Source organism: Fukomys damarensis, unplaced genomic scaffold, assembly GCF_012274545.1.
Source record: "Fukomys damarensis isolate Sample0158 unplaced genomic scaffold, DMR_v1.0_HiC HiC_scaffold_35, whole genome shotgun sequence".
NCBI classification, from domain to species: Eukaryota; Metazoa; Chordata; class Mammalia; order Rodentia; family Bathyergidae; genus Fukomys; species Fukomys damarensis.
Window position 1 is genome coordinate 4,937,268 of NW_022900947.1, and position 19,097 is coordinate 4,956,364.

Here is a 19,097-nt window from a genome sequence, read left to right on the forward strand (position 1 = left end):
CTTGCCGTGCATCTTCTTGTGGCGCCGCAGCACAGCCGAGCGGGTGAAGCACTTCCCGCAGACGTCGCAGGTGTAGGGCTTCTCCCCGGTGTGGGTGCGGACGTGCCTGCGCAGGTCTCCGGAGCCGCCGAAGCACTTCCCTGCACAGACAGAGGGGGCGCTAGGAGAGGCCACTGGGGACGGGGCCTTCACCACAATCGCCCCTCATCCGTCTCATTCGAGAGCGCCCCAGTCTAACAGCCAGTCTGTTGACACAGAAACGGCTTTGCTAGCCCAGTGTGACGCTGCACACTTGTAATCCCAGCGCTCTGAGAGGCTGAGGCAGGAGGATGGCAAACTTGAACCCAGGTTGGACAATGTAGCTACTTAAAGAAATCCTGTCTCAAGAAAAGGGGGATGGGCTTCGGATACGGCTCGGAGGGAAGGTCCGTGAAGGCAGCACCTTTCTAAAAGGAAACTGCAGATTAGCACACACGATTCTCCAGGCCACTCCTTTTCCCCTTGTACTGAGGAGGGCAGGCACAGTTCCCAGTCAACCCGTGCCGCGCTGGCCTGGAGAGGCAGGCTGTACAGTCTACCGGGGCAGGCACGGCCTCACAGGCAGGTAGCAAGGGTGTGCATGGGCTGAGGCCCGTGCCTGGCAGGGACCCAGCAGAGCCCGAGGGACCCAGTGGGGTGGGACGACCAGGCTGGGGTCTATCTTCCCTGGATGGGCGAGCTGGCGGGCTGTGGCTAAGGGGGCCTCCAGGTCAGCAGCGAAACCCCACCCTCCTACAGTCCAGTAGAGTATGAGGGGCCACAGGTGTTCAGCCCTGGGCTCTTCCTTGGATCACACCCGGAAGGCGCCACTGGGCCTCTGTCATGCTCAGTCTCCAGCCAGCAAGCAAGTGCCTTTAGCGGGCCATTTTTGGGCTCAAAGCCTCCTTACTGTCCCTTTACTGCTGCTTCCAACTCGACTCTAGGCTGTGCGCAATCTGTAACTGCATCTGACATCTCTGAGTGGTGGGACAGGACATTTCAGGGCCCTTAGTTTACTCATGGCTGAGCTCCCACCTAGAAAGGAGAGGCTGGGAGGATTTTCTTCTGGGTGCCTCTGACGCCGGAGCCGCCCCACCAACTGCCTGCCCCGGGGAGTGGCACAGGCAAGTGGCACCTGTCTCCTGCAGGGCAGCCGGACAACAAGTGTCCCAGAGGAAAAGGGAAGAGGGAGGAAAACACGCTTCAGGGGAAAGGCAGTCAGCTGCCAGAGGAGAGCTCACATCCGTGCAAAAACGGGGCTGGGGATGGAGGTCAGCGGCACTGCGCCTGCCTGGCAAGTGCGAGGTCCCAAGTTTGATTCCTGGTACTGGGAAAAAAACCATAACAAGATGGGCAGGTGCGCGGGGTGGAAGAAGTGCAGAGGAGACCTGTGCCACACGCCCCATTGTCACCGAGAGGAGGAGCGATGGGAGTGACCACTACCAGGCATGGGGCCGATTCCTGGGGTGCTGGAAAGGCCCTAAAATTAGATCACAGTGAAAGTCACGCAGTTTGACACACATCTAAACCTGCCGACTGGCCCCTGAGATGGGTCCATTTTATGTGATGGGCCGCTACCTCTGGGCTGTTAGAAACGTGGATCCTGAGCTGTACGAACACTGCTCTCTCCCCATCCCCACAGCTGGCCTGGTGGGGCAGACCATGGTTCCTGGAGTGGGAGATGGGGAGAGGGCTGGGAAGAGACGCCTTCACCTTACCTTGGCCCACAGCTGGGGCAGACTCAGAACTGGTATTTTAATCAGTGATCTGAGGCTGTACTAAGCGTGATCCAAATGGGGTGGAGTGGCCCAGATTCACTGTGTCGTGAGAGCCAAGGACACAGCCCATGCCAGGGTTAGGAGGCCACCTGCAGCTGGGCCGAGCCCCTCCGTGGGACCCAACTGCCTTCCCACAGCAGGACTCTGCTCCAATAGACCGCCACCAGTATCGCCAGGAGCGCTCACAAACCCAGACCCCACAGGCACCGGCCGCCTGGTCCTAGCGAGCACGCGTGCAGATGTGCACACACGCGCACACACACACTCACACACACACACAGTGAGCGCAGCCTCCTCAGGGCCAGGGTGAGCGGATCCTGGCCCAGCCCATGTTCCTGTGTGTGTGGTGAGGCTGAGGCTGCCCACTTCCTGCTGTCTTTGGCGCCAACCTCTCTGTTGTCCCAGAAGGGACCCCAGGAGCCCGCCGTGTATACCCCCACTCCACCAGGGCACCCTCTGGAGGGAGCTGCTGCTCACCTGGGCCCGGGGACAGCAGGAGCCAGAAGGCGGCCCTGGGTCGGCAGCGACCCTCACGCACAGTCCAGCCCTCCGCCCGCGAGGCCGGCACTCACCGCAGGCGGGGCAGCTGTAGGGCCGCTCACCCGTGTGCCGCACCCTGTGCTTCACCAGCTTCCTCTGCATGTTGAAAGACTTGCCGCACTCGTCGCAGGTGAACACCTTGTCGGCCGTGTGCGTCTTCTTGTGCTCCTTCAGGTTGCTGAAGTTGCTGAAGCCTGAGAGACACGGGGGTGGGGGTGAGCAGAGCTCGGGACACCTGCGGCAGGAAGCAGCCAGGGCGGGGCCCAGCCTCACCTCGGCCGCAGGTGTCGCACAAGTGTGGCTTCTCTCCCGAGTGGATGATGATGTGGCGCTGGACGTCGCCAGAGGCTGCGAACCTGGAATGGATGGGAGAACTCAGGGAAGGGCCGGAAAGGCGTAGGCGCAGGACTGAGGGCCTTTCCTGCTGCCGGCAGGGAGGAGACGGCCTCTCCCCACTGCTTCAGGCGGGAGTTGGCACCTGCTTCTCACGAATTCCAAGCTTTCCTTTTCTTCCTTTCTTAAAGCAAGTACAAAATGTTGCACACATCCTTTTAAAGCGTTTTTCCGTCTGGCTTCATCAAACTTTCCTCCTCAGTTTCATGAGCGCAAGCCCCGACAGCTCACGGTTCAGCGCCACAGTTCAGAGGGGCACACTCGCAGCTTCGGCCCCGCCAGGGTCCTGGACAGCACCCCAGCCCGGTGACGGCCCAGCTCTTCGGGCACCCGGGGGCTCTGGACATCTGGGGGTCAGAGTGGAAGGCCCAGAAGGTTTCCGAGGAAGCCTCGCCCTCCTCCCGACTGCCCTGCAGGACCAACTTGCACCCCTGGAGTCAGAACAGACTCAGGCCCTGGCCCCAAGATGGAGGCAGGGAGCGGGGACTGCTGTGCGCCAGGTGACAACCGTCACCTCACCTGCCTGACCCACACTGCTGTGTGGGCGAGCGAGTCACGTCCTGACGAGGCAGAGACCCTGACCGGCCCTCGGGTGTGGAGATCTGTGCTCCTCCTATGCACCGCACCTCACGGGACAGCATGCGATGCACTGGAGGAAGATGCTGCGTGTGGAGATGATGTGAAAGGAAATCGAGAAGCTTCTCATTTAAAACTGTTCAGGGGCCCGTGGCGAAGGGACACGGTGGGCCACAGCTGGTCTCTGCCCGGGCGCCTGACTCAGGCTTGGCTCTCGGCGCTCAGACAGCTGCAGCAGAGTGGGCCATGGGCAGTGCATCGCCTTCATTCTGTGCCCCACTGCAGGCATCGACAGGAGGGCTGAACTGAGTGTGGCACGTGTGCAGTGTGCGAGGGCCCGGCAGTCCGAGGCCGAGACCCTCAGTGTGAGCTGTCGGAGGCAGAGCACCTGTCGTGCTGAGCACGGCGCACACAGCCGGCTGCTGACGAGGCTGAGAGACTGTGACCGTGACGGTCGCCCTGCCGCTGCCTACAGCTGACGCAAGGGTGAGAGGGCAGTGCCGCCTCTCACACCACGCCATGTGAGGACTCGAACGGCCACGCAATCCGCCCCACCACAGGGTCACAGTCTCCACGGCCAGGCCACAAAACGCTCTCGTCAAGGCCCAGCCTCTCCGCTGCCACCCTGTGCCTGATCTGGACCCATGACTCAGGCCCTCTTCTGCCGCCCTCTCCCCTGATGCCTCATCACCCACGCCAAGCTTCCTTCCTGGACAGTCCCCCCTTGGGGACACTAATCTGTCTTCCTGGACATTCTCAGAACAAGTGAAAGTTTTAGTATAAAGCGCCTTGTTTCGTGCAAAGTCGCATGTCCCTCCTGAGACTCCTGCCCTGGATTCTGCTCCTCTGGACCCACTTCCCTCCCCTGCATGTGTGTCACAGGAAGAGCCCGAGGCTGCGGCCGTCCCTGAGCTCTGCAGGGGCACAGGCGCCCTCGTGTGACAGAGCAGAGAGGAGGCACTGACCTCTTTCCGCAGATCTCACAGATGTACGGCTTCTCCCCAGAGTGCCGACGGAGGTGGGTCTGCAAGTTACCTGCCTGCAAGGAGAGAGAGAAGCACACCCATAATGAAAGGTTTCTTATTTTGTTTCTAATTCACACAAATGCAACCGACAGATCTAGCCAGGTTCCCACGCAACCGCAGATGGAGATGAGGCTGGCACAGTTCAGCAGAGGGCATGGGCAAGGAGGCCAGGGACAGCCCAGTGCCTCCGCCGAGCCCTGGGCCACAGACCTTGTAGGGGAAGGGGCCAGTGGTGCCATCCTGGGAGACAGGCCGGTGGGACGTGGCTGTGGTCCCCAAGCCTGAATTTTAAATGGAACTTGATAGAGCTGGACCATCTACGCGGTGTCATTTCAAAAAGTAAACATCACCTGTTCATGCTTATTTCAGTATTCATTATTTATTATTTTCCCCCTAAAGGCATGATTCTGTTCATGAAGAAGGAGGCCACGTGGAGAAGCCTTTCCTCTGCCAGTATGGTATACCTGGCTCTGCCCGGCAGCTCGGTCATTTTACCTCTGTGCAAAAATGCAAATCAGGAGCACTGTGGCAGCATGGCAGAGCCTTCTGCGTTCCTAATTTCTGAAGCCAGCAGGGCTTTGCAAAGAGTAACCCCGGGGTGGAGATCACCAAACAGATTTCCATGTATGAATCAATATTATCTAAGGAACAGCGAAATTAAAACTGCAAGTGCTTCAGATATTAACAAACTACTGGGTAATGTTTCCAGTGAGCAATGGGAAACAAAACGTTCCATTACTCTAATTCAATGGTCTTGGCTGTCATTTTCCCCATTTAATTTTTTATAATGTTCTGTTGCCAAAAGAAGAAAACCCACACAAATAAACGAATATACCCGTGGTAATTATGTGGAGAAATAACACAGCAGAGCCAACAGCAAGAATGAACAGCAACCCAACTAGCAACTGCACCTTTCAAATTTACAAACTGTATTTTAAGGAAGAGAGACAGTTTATGGTTTTGGCGTCCAGAAGATGGATCTGGTGTCCACTTTGACTCGAAACTCCCAAGCATAAAAAATGGTGTCTGTGGGTTACACGAGATGAAAGATCCATGATGTCTGTCAGGCACTGGGGAACACTGAGTTAGACGCTACACTTAGGACTATGATAATGCAGCAATGAAAAAAACTTATGTTTCTTTTCAATAAGTAAGGAGAAAGAATTGGGTAAAACTTTGTGAAACATACAGCTTTTAATAGAATGGCTACTATTAACAACAAAGCAAGGACAGCGATCGACAGGAACACACATCTGCTGAAGATCTGATCGGGTCTTTACTTGCCATTGGTCATGGGCGCTATCACCTCAATTTTCTAGACAAAAAACTTATGCAAGGCTGTCTGACAGGTGACAATGAGAAAGTGGGAAATGGCCTCACAGCCGACCACCAGTAACCTGGGAACGGTGCATTCTGATGTCTTTACTTTTGCATTTTCACCAAGGATGGGAGGAAGGTCATCCAGGCCTTGGTGCTCACACCTAGGGCCCTGGAGGCTGAGCTGCTGCCTGCCAGAGCGTCTCAGCATCCTGGATGTGGCACAGAGCCCCAGAGACCCTCACCCTGAGGCTGCTGCTGCCTCTCGGAACACACCCTTCTACACTTGCCCGGGAGGCACCGGGGGCCTGTGTGCATCACGCAGGGAAGAGCCCAGTCCAGTGGCCAACAGTGCAGGTTCTAGTCACGCACAACTGTCTGTCCTCATGGTCTAAGCCCATATAAGCGGTCTTAAGCTAAAGGGCCACAGTGTGGCTAACCTCCCCCCCAACACCAGGGATCAAACATGGGTCCTTGCGCTTAAATTCCTGGCCCTGGTTAACTTTTAATAAAACACTAACCCCACCAAATACTAACTTCTCAGTACACGGGGCATGAGATTCTTCCTGGTAAATATTTTCTAACTTTGAAATCTTCATAAGGAGAAACCTTTAGGAACCTGCTACTATGAAAACACACTCTGGCAAACCAGGTAGGGCCGATCCTGCCAGTGCAGTGAGGAGCCAGCAGCGGGGGAGGCCCGCGCTCCGTCCCAGCACTCCTGGGGTGCAGACTTCCCTCCCAGCCTTCCGGATGGTGTGGAAGTGACTTCTTTTCCGGTGCCCACCCTGCTCCTGTACAAGCTCTGTACAGCGCACCCTGCAGCAGTACCCTCCCATACTACACAGCTGTTTGTTCCTCTGAGCGATAAACCCCGAGGCCTTGTTCACTTTTGTCCCTCTGAGCACAGGGACACTGAATGGCATTTTTACAGCTGCCCTCGTCTGCAGAACTTTCATCATGCTACTATGAAAACAGAATGTATATCTGGAAAAGCACAGCAATGGATAAAACTACTTCTGTGAAAACCTAACTGACTCAACACTGACCCAGAGGAGGTGGAGCGGCATCTGTTCAAGACAGGTCTGCCCTGACGGGGTTAGGAGGGCAGGCTGGGGTCTAAAGCAGGGCTCTGACATGGCTGCACACCAGACCCACTGCACCAGGCCCCTTCAGAGGGGCTGCACCCTGGTGGGCAGCAATGCGGCCGACGAAGGGGGCAGGAGCCAGGATCCTGAGCGGATGCTTACTGTGGTCTCAAGTGGGAGGATGAGGGTGGCGAGCAGCACGGCAGCGTCCCCACACTGTGGGTGCGGAAAGGGTTTTCGTGGTGGGCTTTTTGCCTCATCATCCTGAGGATCTGTGAAGTAGTATTCTCCCAGTCTTAAGAATGAGCTTCCATGACTGCTCATTACCAGGGCCATAAACGAAGTCTTAAGACTTTTGGGCCACACCAGGTGCTACAATGGAGGCAGCAGGGTGGGGTAGTGACAGGACAATTAAAGAGTGATGTTCCCGAGTCCACACTATGGGCCGGACGGTTCTTAGAGCTTGATCTCTCTGCCTGTCAGAGTTAGCAATCTTCCTTCCTCACTTGACAGGTACAGGGTCTCAGGGCAGCAAGCTGCAACATAGGAAGGCCTTAAACCTGACCCAAACTGGCTGGCGGAAGAGAGGGTCCCTGCCAGAATATGGGGGTGAGCACTGTGCTGAGCCCTCGGGCATGTGAGGATCCTCCTGGTCACATTAGGGCCACCAAGGACCACACAAGGACCCCCAAGAGACGAACTGTCGGGGCAGGCTGGACCGGCTGTGCACAGGAAGAATGCTGACCTGTCTCCGTGATAGGCCATGGGAGCAGTCACGCCCTCGGGTCTGGGGGTGCGAGGCACAGAACCGATCCACATGGCAGGATGGGGGGCAGCTAGAATGCAGGCAGCAGGGTACACGGCACGGTGGCACCCACTAAGTCCATTATCCTCAGGGCCAGCCCCCCATGCTACCACACCAAGGGCCTCCATCGGCCTACTGAGGCTGCCCGTGTCACCCCTGGCCGGTGGCACTTGCATGCACTGCCTCTGAGGCTGTGCCACATGCCGTGTGTCAGCAGTGAACTGGCCACTGCCCTCTACAGAGTGGTGCTCTCCAGCCAGGGGCAGCTGCCAACTGTGTGTTCACCTCTAGAGCCAGGGCCTGCCCGTGGGTAGGGACAGAGGGACCTCCTATGTAGACAGGAAAGCAGGTGCTCCCACACCAGGAAATTACATTGGACATTTCCTATAAAACATTAAATATCTACATTTCTTTAATACCTGCCAACAATGTTTGCCGAATGAGAAAATTAATGACATATCCAAATTGACAGCAATAAAGGCAGGGAGTAAAAGTGGTTTACTCTTGTTTTTTCCAACATCCTAAAATCAACAATCCCAGTAACAGTAAGAAGACGATTTATCCTGGACCTAGCCCAGAGTAATGTGCAACTTCCAGGGAAATCGCAGTGTGGTGTTCTAGGAACTTCATTCACAAAAGAGAGGACATATTCTACCAGGATTGGACCCATCCTTGGGGAAAAGGAAAAGGTGAGACTTCACACAAACAACAAATATCATCCTCCCGCCAGTGAACCAGAAATTTGTGTGAACTTCAATTTCTTGAAAAGTATTTCCTTATTTAGTCTCAAGTCTTTAAACTACAGATATCATTGAGGCTTCTCTTCCAAGTACAAAAGTGTGTCTTATTTGTAAAAAAAACAACACTGAGTTTCAGGTTTCCAATTATTAACAGTAAATAAGAGTATTCCCACCTGAGAGAAATGTTTCCCACAAATGTTACATTCAAAAGGTTTCTCACCTAAAACAAAGGAAAACAACAGTTTGTAAAATCAGTGCTCATATTTTCATAATAATCTTGAAGAATAACTGCAACTTTATCCCACAGTAGGATAACAGGAATCTCTAATTCCTCAGACTTATCTCTCTCCCTGAGATTTACACATGATAAAAGTCAAGTCAATATGCATTTTCCTATAAAAAACAAATCAAGCTGTGCTCCAAATATAAAGCTGTGGTGTGATCCAGTGTATTTATTTGCATTCAAGGCAAACCCAGGTTAGGACATAGCTTTCTCCTTCACCTGGAAACCAAATGGAGTTCTCTTGCCTGACCCTACCTGACCGCCGACTCCTAAAAGAAAGAAACCAGCTCATACTACACAGACGGACATGGGAGACCCGAGCAGTTGGGACCTCCTGAAATGCCAGGAAATGGGGACAAATGGCCTCTCCACCACTTGCAGCCCCCATGCAGTCACCTTCACAGGAGAAAACAGGATCTCACTGTGGGAGAGGTGCTTAGTCTGCTGCCTCTTTGGTCACCTCTGAGTGCAGTAACTAAGTAATATACTTTGGGATGGGACAAGACAGGCTGGCCAACGAGGTGCTGCCATGAGAAACACAGCTGCTCTCGGTAGAGTCTGAGAAGACCTGTTGGAAATCATGCGGCTGCCTTTCATCTCCATCGCACTAGTGAACAAACTGAACGCCCACCCCTCTCAAATCTAAAGGTCTTGTTAAAATCCTCTTTAAATCCCACAATCACACTTGTCTCCTTCCCTGCTATATTCCTTAGGCTTTGCTACCTGGAGAACAACTGGCTAGCAGTTTTCTGGGTTCACACTGGGCTCCTATTCTGATTTTTCTCTGAAAGTGTCTAATGGTTTCCTTGGCCCCGAATGACTATAACCATGTTGTTTGTATTTTGGGACTGAAGTCACTGCGATAACAATGATCAGTTAAAGCCCCCATAAGAGATATAAGAATTTGAAAAAAGAGAGGTTACCAGTCCCCAGAACTCCTAAGGGACCAAGGCTAATGATCCCATGTGGGTCTTAGCCTCTATGGTCTCAGGCACCCCTTCCAATACTTTTAAAAACTGAGGCCCTAAAGAGCTTTTGTTCAGGTGGCTATAACTATGATTCCATGTCTTGCTGAAATAGAAACAGTAACTACAACACAGGAAAACACTGGGCATTAGGCTGTACAAAATTTAAGCAAGCAGAAATTAAGTTTTCTTTCACAGCAAAACTGAGTCTGTGATAGGTATCTTCAAATGCAGTAATTCTGAACTAGCAATAATAAAGATAACACTTTATATTCAAATGAACTAAAACTTGTAAAGGGCTTTCACAGATACTAATGAAGCTGCCCAGCAATCTACTGGGGAGGTAATTACCTCAGCAAAGTAGGGCTCCAAACTGCCAAGAGAAGGCGTCAGTGAGCGCAGCTGCTGGGGAGGCGTCCTGTCACACATGTTGTCACAACTAGCCTGTGCTATGTCATTAAGTCATGCTTCGTCATAGGAGGGAAGGTAACACACAGGTATTCTACAATGTGATGAGTATGTTTTGTATAATACCTTTTTATTCTTGGTCGTACTGAGGACTGAACCCAGAGCCTTGCACATGTACAATACTTATAAAAACCTTTTGGGAAAGGGGAGAAGGCATTCATTAAGATATTGAAACCTTGAACATTCAATGTTTAAAATGAAATTTTTATTTGAAAATATCAATGGTTAAAGCTAATTCCTATTTAAAAGTTCAACTCCTCCCTCCCAAATCACAAGTTTTTTAAATCAGATATTAAAATTACTGCTCAGGGAACTTTTGGAATTATTCAAACTAAATATTATACTTTAAAAAATAAGCTTGATCTGATTCTAGAGACAACTAAATATAGCTTATCTGCTTTAAATCAGATAACTCAAATGCAATAAAACAACTGCCTATACTTCTTAGCGATGTCAGTTTATCATATAAAACTGCAAATGGAATAAAAATGACAAGGGTGCTATCATGGCCAGGTGTGGTGGCACTCGCCTGAGTCCAGCTACTCAAGAGCACTGCAGCCAGAGGATCAAGAGTTTGAGGGAAGTCTAAACAACCTAGCAAGAGCCTGATTCAGAATTAAACAGCTGGGGACATAGCTCAGTGACAGAGTATCTGCTTAACACGTGTGCCACCATGAATCTGACTCTCTGTACCTCAAAAAAATAAAAGTCTGTCATCTTTTTTAAGCAGTTCTATAAAATCATTTCTAGTTTTTGTTTGTTTGTTTTTGAGGTAGGATCTTGTTGCATACCTCAGGCTAGCCTGGGACTCACTTCATAGTCTGAACTCCAGACCCTCCTGCCTCAGTCTCCTATCTCATGCTGAGAAGACAGGTGTGCACTGCCAGGCTGGCACCCTTGAGTTTTATTTACAAACACCAATGACTTCATCAAGAAAGAGCGAAGCATCTTACGAAAACAAGGACAGGCAGGGGTGCTGCACACCCGTCTTACGTCCTTCCCCGAGCCTGCAGGTCCGGAGCAGTGTACCTGTATGAGACCGCTTGTGCAGCTCCAGGTTGCTCGGGTGTTTGAAAGGCTTCCCACACAATCCGCACGAGTATTGCCTCTGGGGCTGCAGGCTCTGGCACTGCTCCTCCAGGGCGGCTGGTGCTTCGGGCACCTCCACTTCGCTAATATCACACTGAAACGGCTCGGAACTGAGCTCCCCACTTTCCTTTTCTTCCGCACTGTGGCTGCCTGCTTTCTCTCCTGGGTTTTCACTAGCAGATTCCGTCCTCCGGGTCAAGTCGTCATCCAACCTGGGTTTGGACGCTTGCTCTGCAGATTGCTGTGACTTCAGGAAGTTGAGTTTCTTCAGATGAATGGCCTTTTTGAGCCGCATCTGCTTGGTTGGCTGCTGGCAGGGGGCATCCGACTCGGGGTCAGGGGCAGAGTCGCTCAGCACTGGGGCCAGGAAGGTGGGGGGCAGGTGCTCCGAGGACTCCAGGAGGCACTCGGAATGGCTAACTGCACACGGCTGGGTGAGGTCTGCGGAGGAGGAGAGAGCAAAAGGCTGCTCGGCCACTCGCTCAGGGCCGGGACAAGCGGCCTGCTTGTAGTACTGCTTGCTGTACAGGTCCCGGAGCTTGTAGTAGTAACCCGGCTGCTTGCTAGGGAGCTCGGCGCTGCTGCCGTCCAGCTTGGCCATCTCACCCTCTGGGGGGTGGAGCCCCATGGGTGGGGCAGGGGCAGGTGCTTCCTCCAGAACCCTGCCGTGTGGGGCCCCAGCTGGGCCCTCGGGCAGGAGGGGCGGGGCGTAGTTTTCACTCAGAACACAGGTGGCATCTGGCGGCAGAGCGCCCTGCAGGGAGAAGGTGCTACCGCAGGGCAGGCCAGGTGGCTGCTCCCCAGAGGCCGACTTCAGAAACGTGTGACACAGGTGGAGGACGTTCTGCACTTGCAAACACTGGGCCGTGTCCAGCATGACCTGTATGTTGTCCTGGTTAAGGTCCAGGTGCGAGGTGTACATGAAGTCAAGGATCTGCCCTATGCCGCTGACGTTCTTCACATCCAAGTGAAAAACATCGTTCTTCTGGCTTGAGGAATTCTGAAAGAGGCTCCTGATAAAAGAAAGGGGACTCATTTACACTGTCAGTAGCACACACATTAGGCTACTGTCTTCTTGTGAGTAGCACTCCTGTATCAATATGTAAAGGTACCATGCTCCAAATGCCACGACTCCTGTGTTTCTTGTATGGGGACTAAACCCAGGGCGTCTGCACTGAGCTACAACCTTAGCCCTTCTGAGACTTTGAGAAAGGGTCTCACTTAGTTGTCCACGCCAGGCTGGAGCTTGGGATCGCCCTGCCTCCTAGACTGCTAGCATTACAGGCGTGCACCACCATGCCTGGCTTACCCTCTACGCCAGTTTGCCACACCATCCAATTTAATTGAATTCAGTAGTGTTCTGAGTATTCGGCTTTTAAAAACAGATATTAAAGTAAATCTCTGAAATATACTCACTGGATTTACAAATAAAAACACTGCACATAGTAATATGGCTGTAAAATAGTGTGCTATTTTACAAAAAGTGCTTTTAACAAGGAGGCTCTGGTTTTTAAATAAGAAGTAAACTTGTTAACCAGGACAATAATTTATATAAAATACTTAACCGTAACAATGTTAAATACGGTGAAACACAACTGCTCATTATTATTTGATTCTTATAAATGAATTTTTCATATAAGAAAAGGGATATAGGGATAGCATACGTTGAGTACAAACTGAAAATTTTGGTAGAACATTCAAATGAAAAATAAAAACAAAAATGTTTAAATTAAAAAGAAAGGTAAGAGCCAAGTGTGGTGACACACGCCTGTAATCCCAGCACTTGGAAGGCTGAAGCAGGAGGATCGCTAGAATTTCAAGGCCAGCTGGGGGCTAGTGAGTTCAAGGCTGGTTGGACTACAAAGACCCTGTCTCCAAAAAAAAAAAGGAAAAAAACAGCACATAGGATGTTGTTCCCCACTCTTGATTTCACAGAAAAATTACTACCAGAAATTCAATTTCTCAATCAACTTTATCCTGAAAGGAAGTGAAAAGCGAGAGGACTGAGATGAATTGGAAGCACTGACACGAAGGAGCGCTGCCGAAATACTTTGTTACCCCATGCGTTTCAGCTAAGAGCGCCTTTTCCTTTCAGCTTAGTCTCCAAACACAAAACCTGCAATACCAGGAACTGCAACTCAAAATTAAAATGAAATAAAAGCCCATCACACTGCATATGCCGTAAGGACAGAGAAACACGGGAAGGAGCAGTGTGGACGGGGAGCCCCGCACCTGAAGTACTGGCTGAAGGCGGCCAGCACGTTCTTGTGCGCTTTGAAGCAGACGCCACGCACCACCAGCATGCAGTCGCACAGCAGGCCCTGGATCCGCTGCTCATGCAGCTGCTGGAGGAGGTGGCAGCTGTGGGTGGCCACCGGGTCCATGCTGCACAGGAGACCTGTGGCGGAGGAGGCAGCAAGCTCTTAGTGACATCGTGGGACACCACGGCACTGCGCCGCTTCGTCAGTGTGCGTAGACACACACGCGCGCGCACACACACACACACACACACACGCGCACAGTTCCAGCTGGACCTACACCAGTGATGTCCCACAGAACTGTCTGCAGTGGAAATGCTCACTGCTCCCTGCTCTGTGCAGTAGCCCTTAGCCACATGGACTACTGGGCCTGGAGATGTGGTGCAGGAAGTGGAAAATTAATTTAAATGGCCTTTGTACTGGGCAGTGCAAATCTAGAATATGACTGTGAGGCCACAACAGCGCTGCGTACACACACTCTTCTGTGATGCTTACTTAGGAATGTATCACATTAAAAAATGTACATATATAAACATGTGCATGGCTTTTAAAAAGCCAACTGGTTAAAATGTTCTTTACTGAAGACCTACACATGGCTCAGTGGGGACAATCAGGGACCTATCCTGAGAGGCATAGTGCAGGGAGGACGGGCCCCACGAGACAGTGACAGTTGGTGCTGCCCAGCAGCACGTCTTTCATGCATGCCCCTGTGCCACTGACTGACGCTACAATAGCAGAGGCCTGAAGGAAAGAAGGAGCGAGAGCACAGATCAGGGGCAGACAGGCGCAGGCATGAGGTGTCTGGGGTGCGAAGAGAACTGCAGAGTGTGGCTGGGTGGCTGGAAGGAGGCGGCACACGTGAGGGGCAGAGGCCAGGCCAGCATGGCTCATGGGCCTTTGTCGGGCCAACTGATTCCGCAGGAGATGAAGCCAGGATGTGAACATGCAGTCTGCTCGTTGCATAGGTTTCTATAGAGTGGCTACGCATGCCAGGTTCTAGGATGGTAACAATGAACATAACACCAGGTCCCCACCCTCATAAAGCTTACATTCTAGGGAGGAAAACACAAGGTGCACAGCACACAACTGATCAAAATAGTACAGCTGGACACTGGGACTCGCGGCTGGGAAAGGTAGGGCCTCTGACGTCCAGGGCTCAGGCCAGCAGGGAGGATTTACGGGACTGAAGCAGTGGGAAAACAATCAGACTGGGGCAAGACTCAGTCTCGTGCATTAAATGTGCTCCAAGCATCATCAGACTTCTGATTTCATTCTGAGTCTAAGCACTGCTAAGAGTCACCACACCACATAGCCAATGCAGGCTTTTTCACAAGGTCCTGCTTGTCTCTGGCCTTGTCCTCCCATCACCATGAACCACCTGTGCCACCCGGGCACGCTGTGCTTGGCAGTGCTCGGAGCCCCAGCTGCACTGATCTTCGCTACAGGACCCTGGGCCAGTGACTTCTGTGTCATGCTGTCTCACAGATGGCCCCAGCAACCAGATGTTCAGCACAGTGTCAGTAACTGGGAAACAGCGTATCCGAGGATCCAGGAGCCTGTCAGGGGTGCACGCTGCTCCCTGCCATCCTTGGGTCCTGCTGCTCGGTGTCGCACATCTGGGTGGCCTTGTATTCTGTTCTCTCCTAAGAACCTATAGCTACTCTGTTTGCACCCAGACCTCCCATTTTCCAGCTTCCCTGAGGTCAGCTACGTCCTGCTTTTATTTTCTGCTTTTATCTATTTTTCTTGTGATGCAACTGGCAGCAGTCACACACACCTTCCCTTCCTCTCACTCTCCCCGGCCTCCTCAACGGTGGCCTGGGGTGACTGTCTTTCCACCATTGCTTGCTTCTGCAGCCACTTGGTAGGCTGCGCTGACAGGAGCCAGGCTGCTCCCACACTGCTCCAGGGCTGCTGCTGCCTCAGGTCCAAGACTGGGGGCCAAGTGGGCCTATGGCTGGCATCCCCACAATCCCTAAACCCCAAGAACTCCTAGAGCCCTCAAACGTGGCAGCAGTCAAGACTCCAACTGCGAGATGGAGCAGCTGTCAACTCGGGCTGCTCCTCCTGGATCAGATCTGTCCACTGCTGCAAGACAGCTGCAGCCATCCTGGGCACCCCAGCTGCTCCAGGAGGTCTGTGGTTTGGTGGCAGCAGACATGAGACTTGGAACAATCCCAGATGATGCTACCCCCGCTGCTGTTACTATGAAGCTCTCAGGAGCCAGGACAGGAAATGAACAAAACTGCACACCCTAGGCCTGTTCTGCTCTGCATTTGCTGCACTCACTCGCTGGCAGCGCCTGCTCCACAGGTCCAGGTAAAGGCTCGCTTGGCGGGAGGTCCTGTGAACCTCCTGGTGACTCTCACCTTGGGTGTTGGGGCATGGGAGGTCGCATGAGGAAGGTCATGTGATGGAAGCTGGGTGCCATTTGTCCTCACTTGCAACGTTCCCATTGGCCCCTTCTTTCCCTTAAACCTCCTGGGAAGCAGGGTGCCTGCGATCGATCTAGCCCATCCTTTTGGCTGTTTCCTTGTTGCTCTCTTCCAGTTCTTCATTCTGTCCCACAAGCACTCCAGGGTGACCCACATGGAACACACAACACCTCCCACATTTGCAGCTGGCTTCTGACACATTTCACATCTCCAGCTCTCTGCTGAACATCTCCAAGGGTACGACCCCTGCACTCACAAGCTCTTACGGGCTCTAACAGGCACCCCCATGATCTTACCCCTCATACCTATTCCCATTTCTTTGCGGAGAGCATCATACCTAATGTGCAGGGGTGGGGATGGGGGAACAATCTCCTGGTCTCTGAGCAGTGTGGGACTAGAGGAAGTGCAGGGTGAGGCCCGAGATGCTAAGAGCCTAGGAAGGCAGCACGATGACAGGCGGTGAGCCAGCAACTGTGTGAACAGTTCCCTACACCTGCCACACAGGCTGCAGAAAGGGAAGGACCTCCTGGCTTACTGTCATTAGTTATCACTCCCTGTCTACTTACTACAGGCCTGTTAGCATGTGATACCTGGGAGCTCAAGTGTCACCACCTACAAGTGAAGAAACAGAAATGGGGACTTTCCTAGCATCCTCAAACTGCTCTGTGTTGAAGCCACGATGTGAATCCTGGTTCCTGAACCCTGGAGTTCTTGTTCTTACACTACCCTGTCTCTCATAGGAAAAAAGACTCCACACAGCGAACCCGAAACCCTCCTCCTCAGACATAGTGTCAAAGCCGGGCGAATATTCAGGATCCGTGTTACTCATTTTCTACCTCTATAGAAATGATATCCTGTAGGAAGAAAAATCTTGGAAAGAGACCCAGAGTTATGGTGATAGTCAGTTACCAACTTCTACTATAAAAATTGTAACTCTTGCATATTATTTTATATAGTTCTCTAAATTACTTCATAAGGTAATCCTGTACCTCCCCCATAAGGTTACAAAAAACTCTGGAAAAAGAATTTATTGTATCCCACAACTAGCAACAGTAATAATAATGACAAATAATCACAAGACGTTTCCTATATGCCAGGCACTATGCTAAGCCCTTTGCCCTAATCCATTTAACCCCTAGAATAACTCTGAGACTGATACTGCTCTTACCCTCCTCTTACAGGTGAAGACTATGAGGAACCTGGAGTTTACAAATGGCCATAGGCTCTTTGACACTGCTCCCCTGGGGTGGCAGAGACCTGGTCGCTTCCTCTTGAATTTGAGTAGGCCCCATCAGTAGAGCACAGTGAAAGCAAAGCTGGAAAACTGTGCTCAGTGCAAGGTGCTGAATAATTTTTGGATGCAGAACCTGGGTTTCAGTTTTTCATCTGTAAAAATGGAGCAGTCCTTTGTTGGATTAGATGACTCTCATGTTTCTTCTTGTTTGAAAAGCTACAAACTCATAACAGGGATGTCACGATAGAGGGACTAGCTTTGCCTAAATAACATCAAACAATGGAAATATGGGCAAAAAGGAAAAGAGCTACAAGGAAAAGCTTAGATAAATGTGGAACCAAAGGTGCTTCTAAAGGGAACAAGCACCAAAATGGGACTCTCACCTGCAGAGAAGACTCCTACATTTGGTGAGGCCATTCTACAACTGGTTCAACACCAGTGGTTCAGTATGTAGGAGTGGATCAATACGTAGGAGTTTTTCAGTGGGGCTGTTAATAGACTACTTCTTCAAGAGCCCACAGTTCATCACCTCAATATCAAGCTCATCTTAGGTTTTTGCTCATCGTATTTTTCAAACTCCTAGCCCCTCACCCTACCCAATGACCAGAGCAATGGCTTCAAGCAAACAAGACTCAAATCCTATCTTGGATTTCTGCTGACTGTCACACCAGGAAGTCTTACTTGGTTACACAGACACTCTGAGTCTAACACATACAAGACATTGTCACAAGGACTGAATAAGATCTGTCCAGTTTTCCATCATTTCCTTCACTTCATCCATTATTTTGCAGAGTTAAGTCTGTCAAAGAATGGAGAGGTCTTTTGCTCTGGATTTTCAGAAGAACTGAATAAAAACAAAATGTAGGACAGCACAATCAGGGATGTAGTGTATGTGTGCCTTGCACACAAGAAGTACCAGAGCATGCTGTTCATCGACCTCTTGGCCATTCTGTCACTTTCATTGGCAAATACTTCCCTCCTTGTCCCTTCTGGTGAATTCCTTGTTATAGTTTGGTTCAACTGTGTTTCCCAGCACCTCAGAACATGACTTCATGGGGACAGCAGGCCTTTAAAGAGGGGATTAAATTAAAACAAGGTCATTACAGTTTCTACTCTGTTCTGCTGTGACTGGTATGTTTATGAGGAGATACGGATATACAGAGAGACACCAGCCAGTGTGGTGGTGCACACCTGTAATCCCAGAAAACAGGAGGCTGGGGCAGGAGGATGGACGTGAGTTCCACACCAGCTTGGGCTACACAGTGAGTTTAAGAGCAGCCTGAAATACAGCAGAGAGAAAAAAGCAGGCAAGAAGGTGGCCAGATGCAAGCCAAGGAGACAGACCTCAGAAGAAAGCAGACCTGGCGACACCTGGAGTTTGGACTTCAGCTTCCAGAACTGTGAGAAAACAGGTTCTGTGCCTAAACCACTTGGTGTACTGTTATGGCAGCCCTAGCAGAGCTATTCCAGACCCTCCACTGCGCACTTCCAGAGGGAAACCTTCCTAACAACCACATCCTCCCACCCTGGGGTTGTTTCTCACAATCTTCTGTTCAGACCCCATTCATGTTTCTTTCATTCACTTAAATAACAAATACTTAGCGACCACCACTGTACGCCAGAGCCCACCTTAAAGCTAACGTTCATGGAGCACTTACTAACTGGCAGATACCGGGCGAGCACCTGGCATGCACATTCATGAAGTCCTACGAGGTCCCGACGACGTAGGCACTGCTGCCACACCGGGTTTACAGATGCGGAAAGGAAGCCTGGACAGGTCAGATCGGAACGAGGCTGGGCTGGGCACTGAGCTCTGAGGTCCTAAGCGCCGACCACACCGGAGTCAGGCAGGGACCAGAGGCCCGGAGACCCGCAGCCCAGGTCGGGGACTGGCAGCGACTGAGGAGGAGCAGGAGATCGGCAGGCAAGAGGCAGGCGCCCGGCTTGCAGTCCCGGCGTCCCCACGTGCCCGCGGGCGCGGGGCACAAACTGTGCCCTCACCCAATCTGAAGCACACACTGATTGTATCACAGGGCAAGCAAAGGCTCCATATACATCAAATTCTCTCTCAGTATTTCTCCCTGT

At 51.7% G+C, this 19,097-nt stretch overlaps 1 protein-coding gene across 1 annotated transcript in view; it reads right to left on the reverse strand.

The window, feature by feature from the left end:
• Positions 1-18,741, reverse strand: part of Zbtb49 (zinc finger and BTB domain containing 49) — a 19,360-nt gene extending 619 nt beyond the window's left edge. The window contains exons 1-8 of the mRNA XM_010641928.1: positions 18,671-18,741; positions 13,318-13,483; positions 11,026-12,098; positions 8,454-8,500; positions 4,271-4,344; positions 2,610-2,692; positions 2,369-2,530; positions 6-140 (exon numbers count right to left, since the gene is read on the reverse strand). Coding sequence (XP_010640230.1) covers positions 6-140; positions 2,369-2,530; positions 2,610-2,692; positions 4,271-4,344; positions 8,454-8,500; positions 11,026-12,098; positions 13,318-13,469 — 1,726 coding nt within the window. The 5' untranslated portion in view covers positions 13,470-13,483; positions 18,671-18,741. The remainder of the gene's footprint in view (positions 1-5; positions 141-2,368; positions 2,531-2,609; positions 2,693-4,270; positions 4,345-8,453; positions 8,501-11,025; positions 12,099-13,317; positions 13,484-18,670) is intronic.
• Positions 18,742-19,097: the final 356 nt, after the last annotated feature.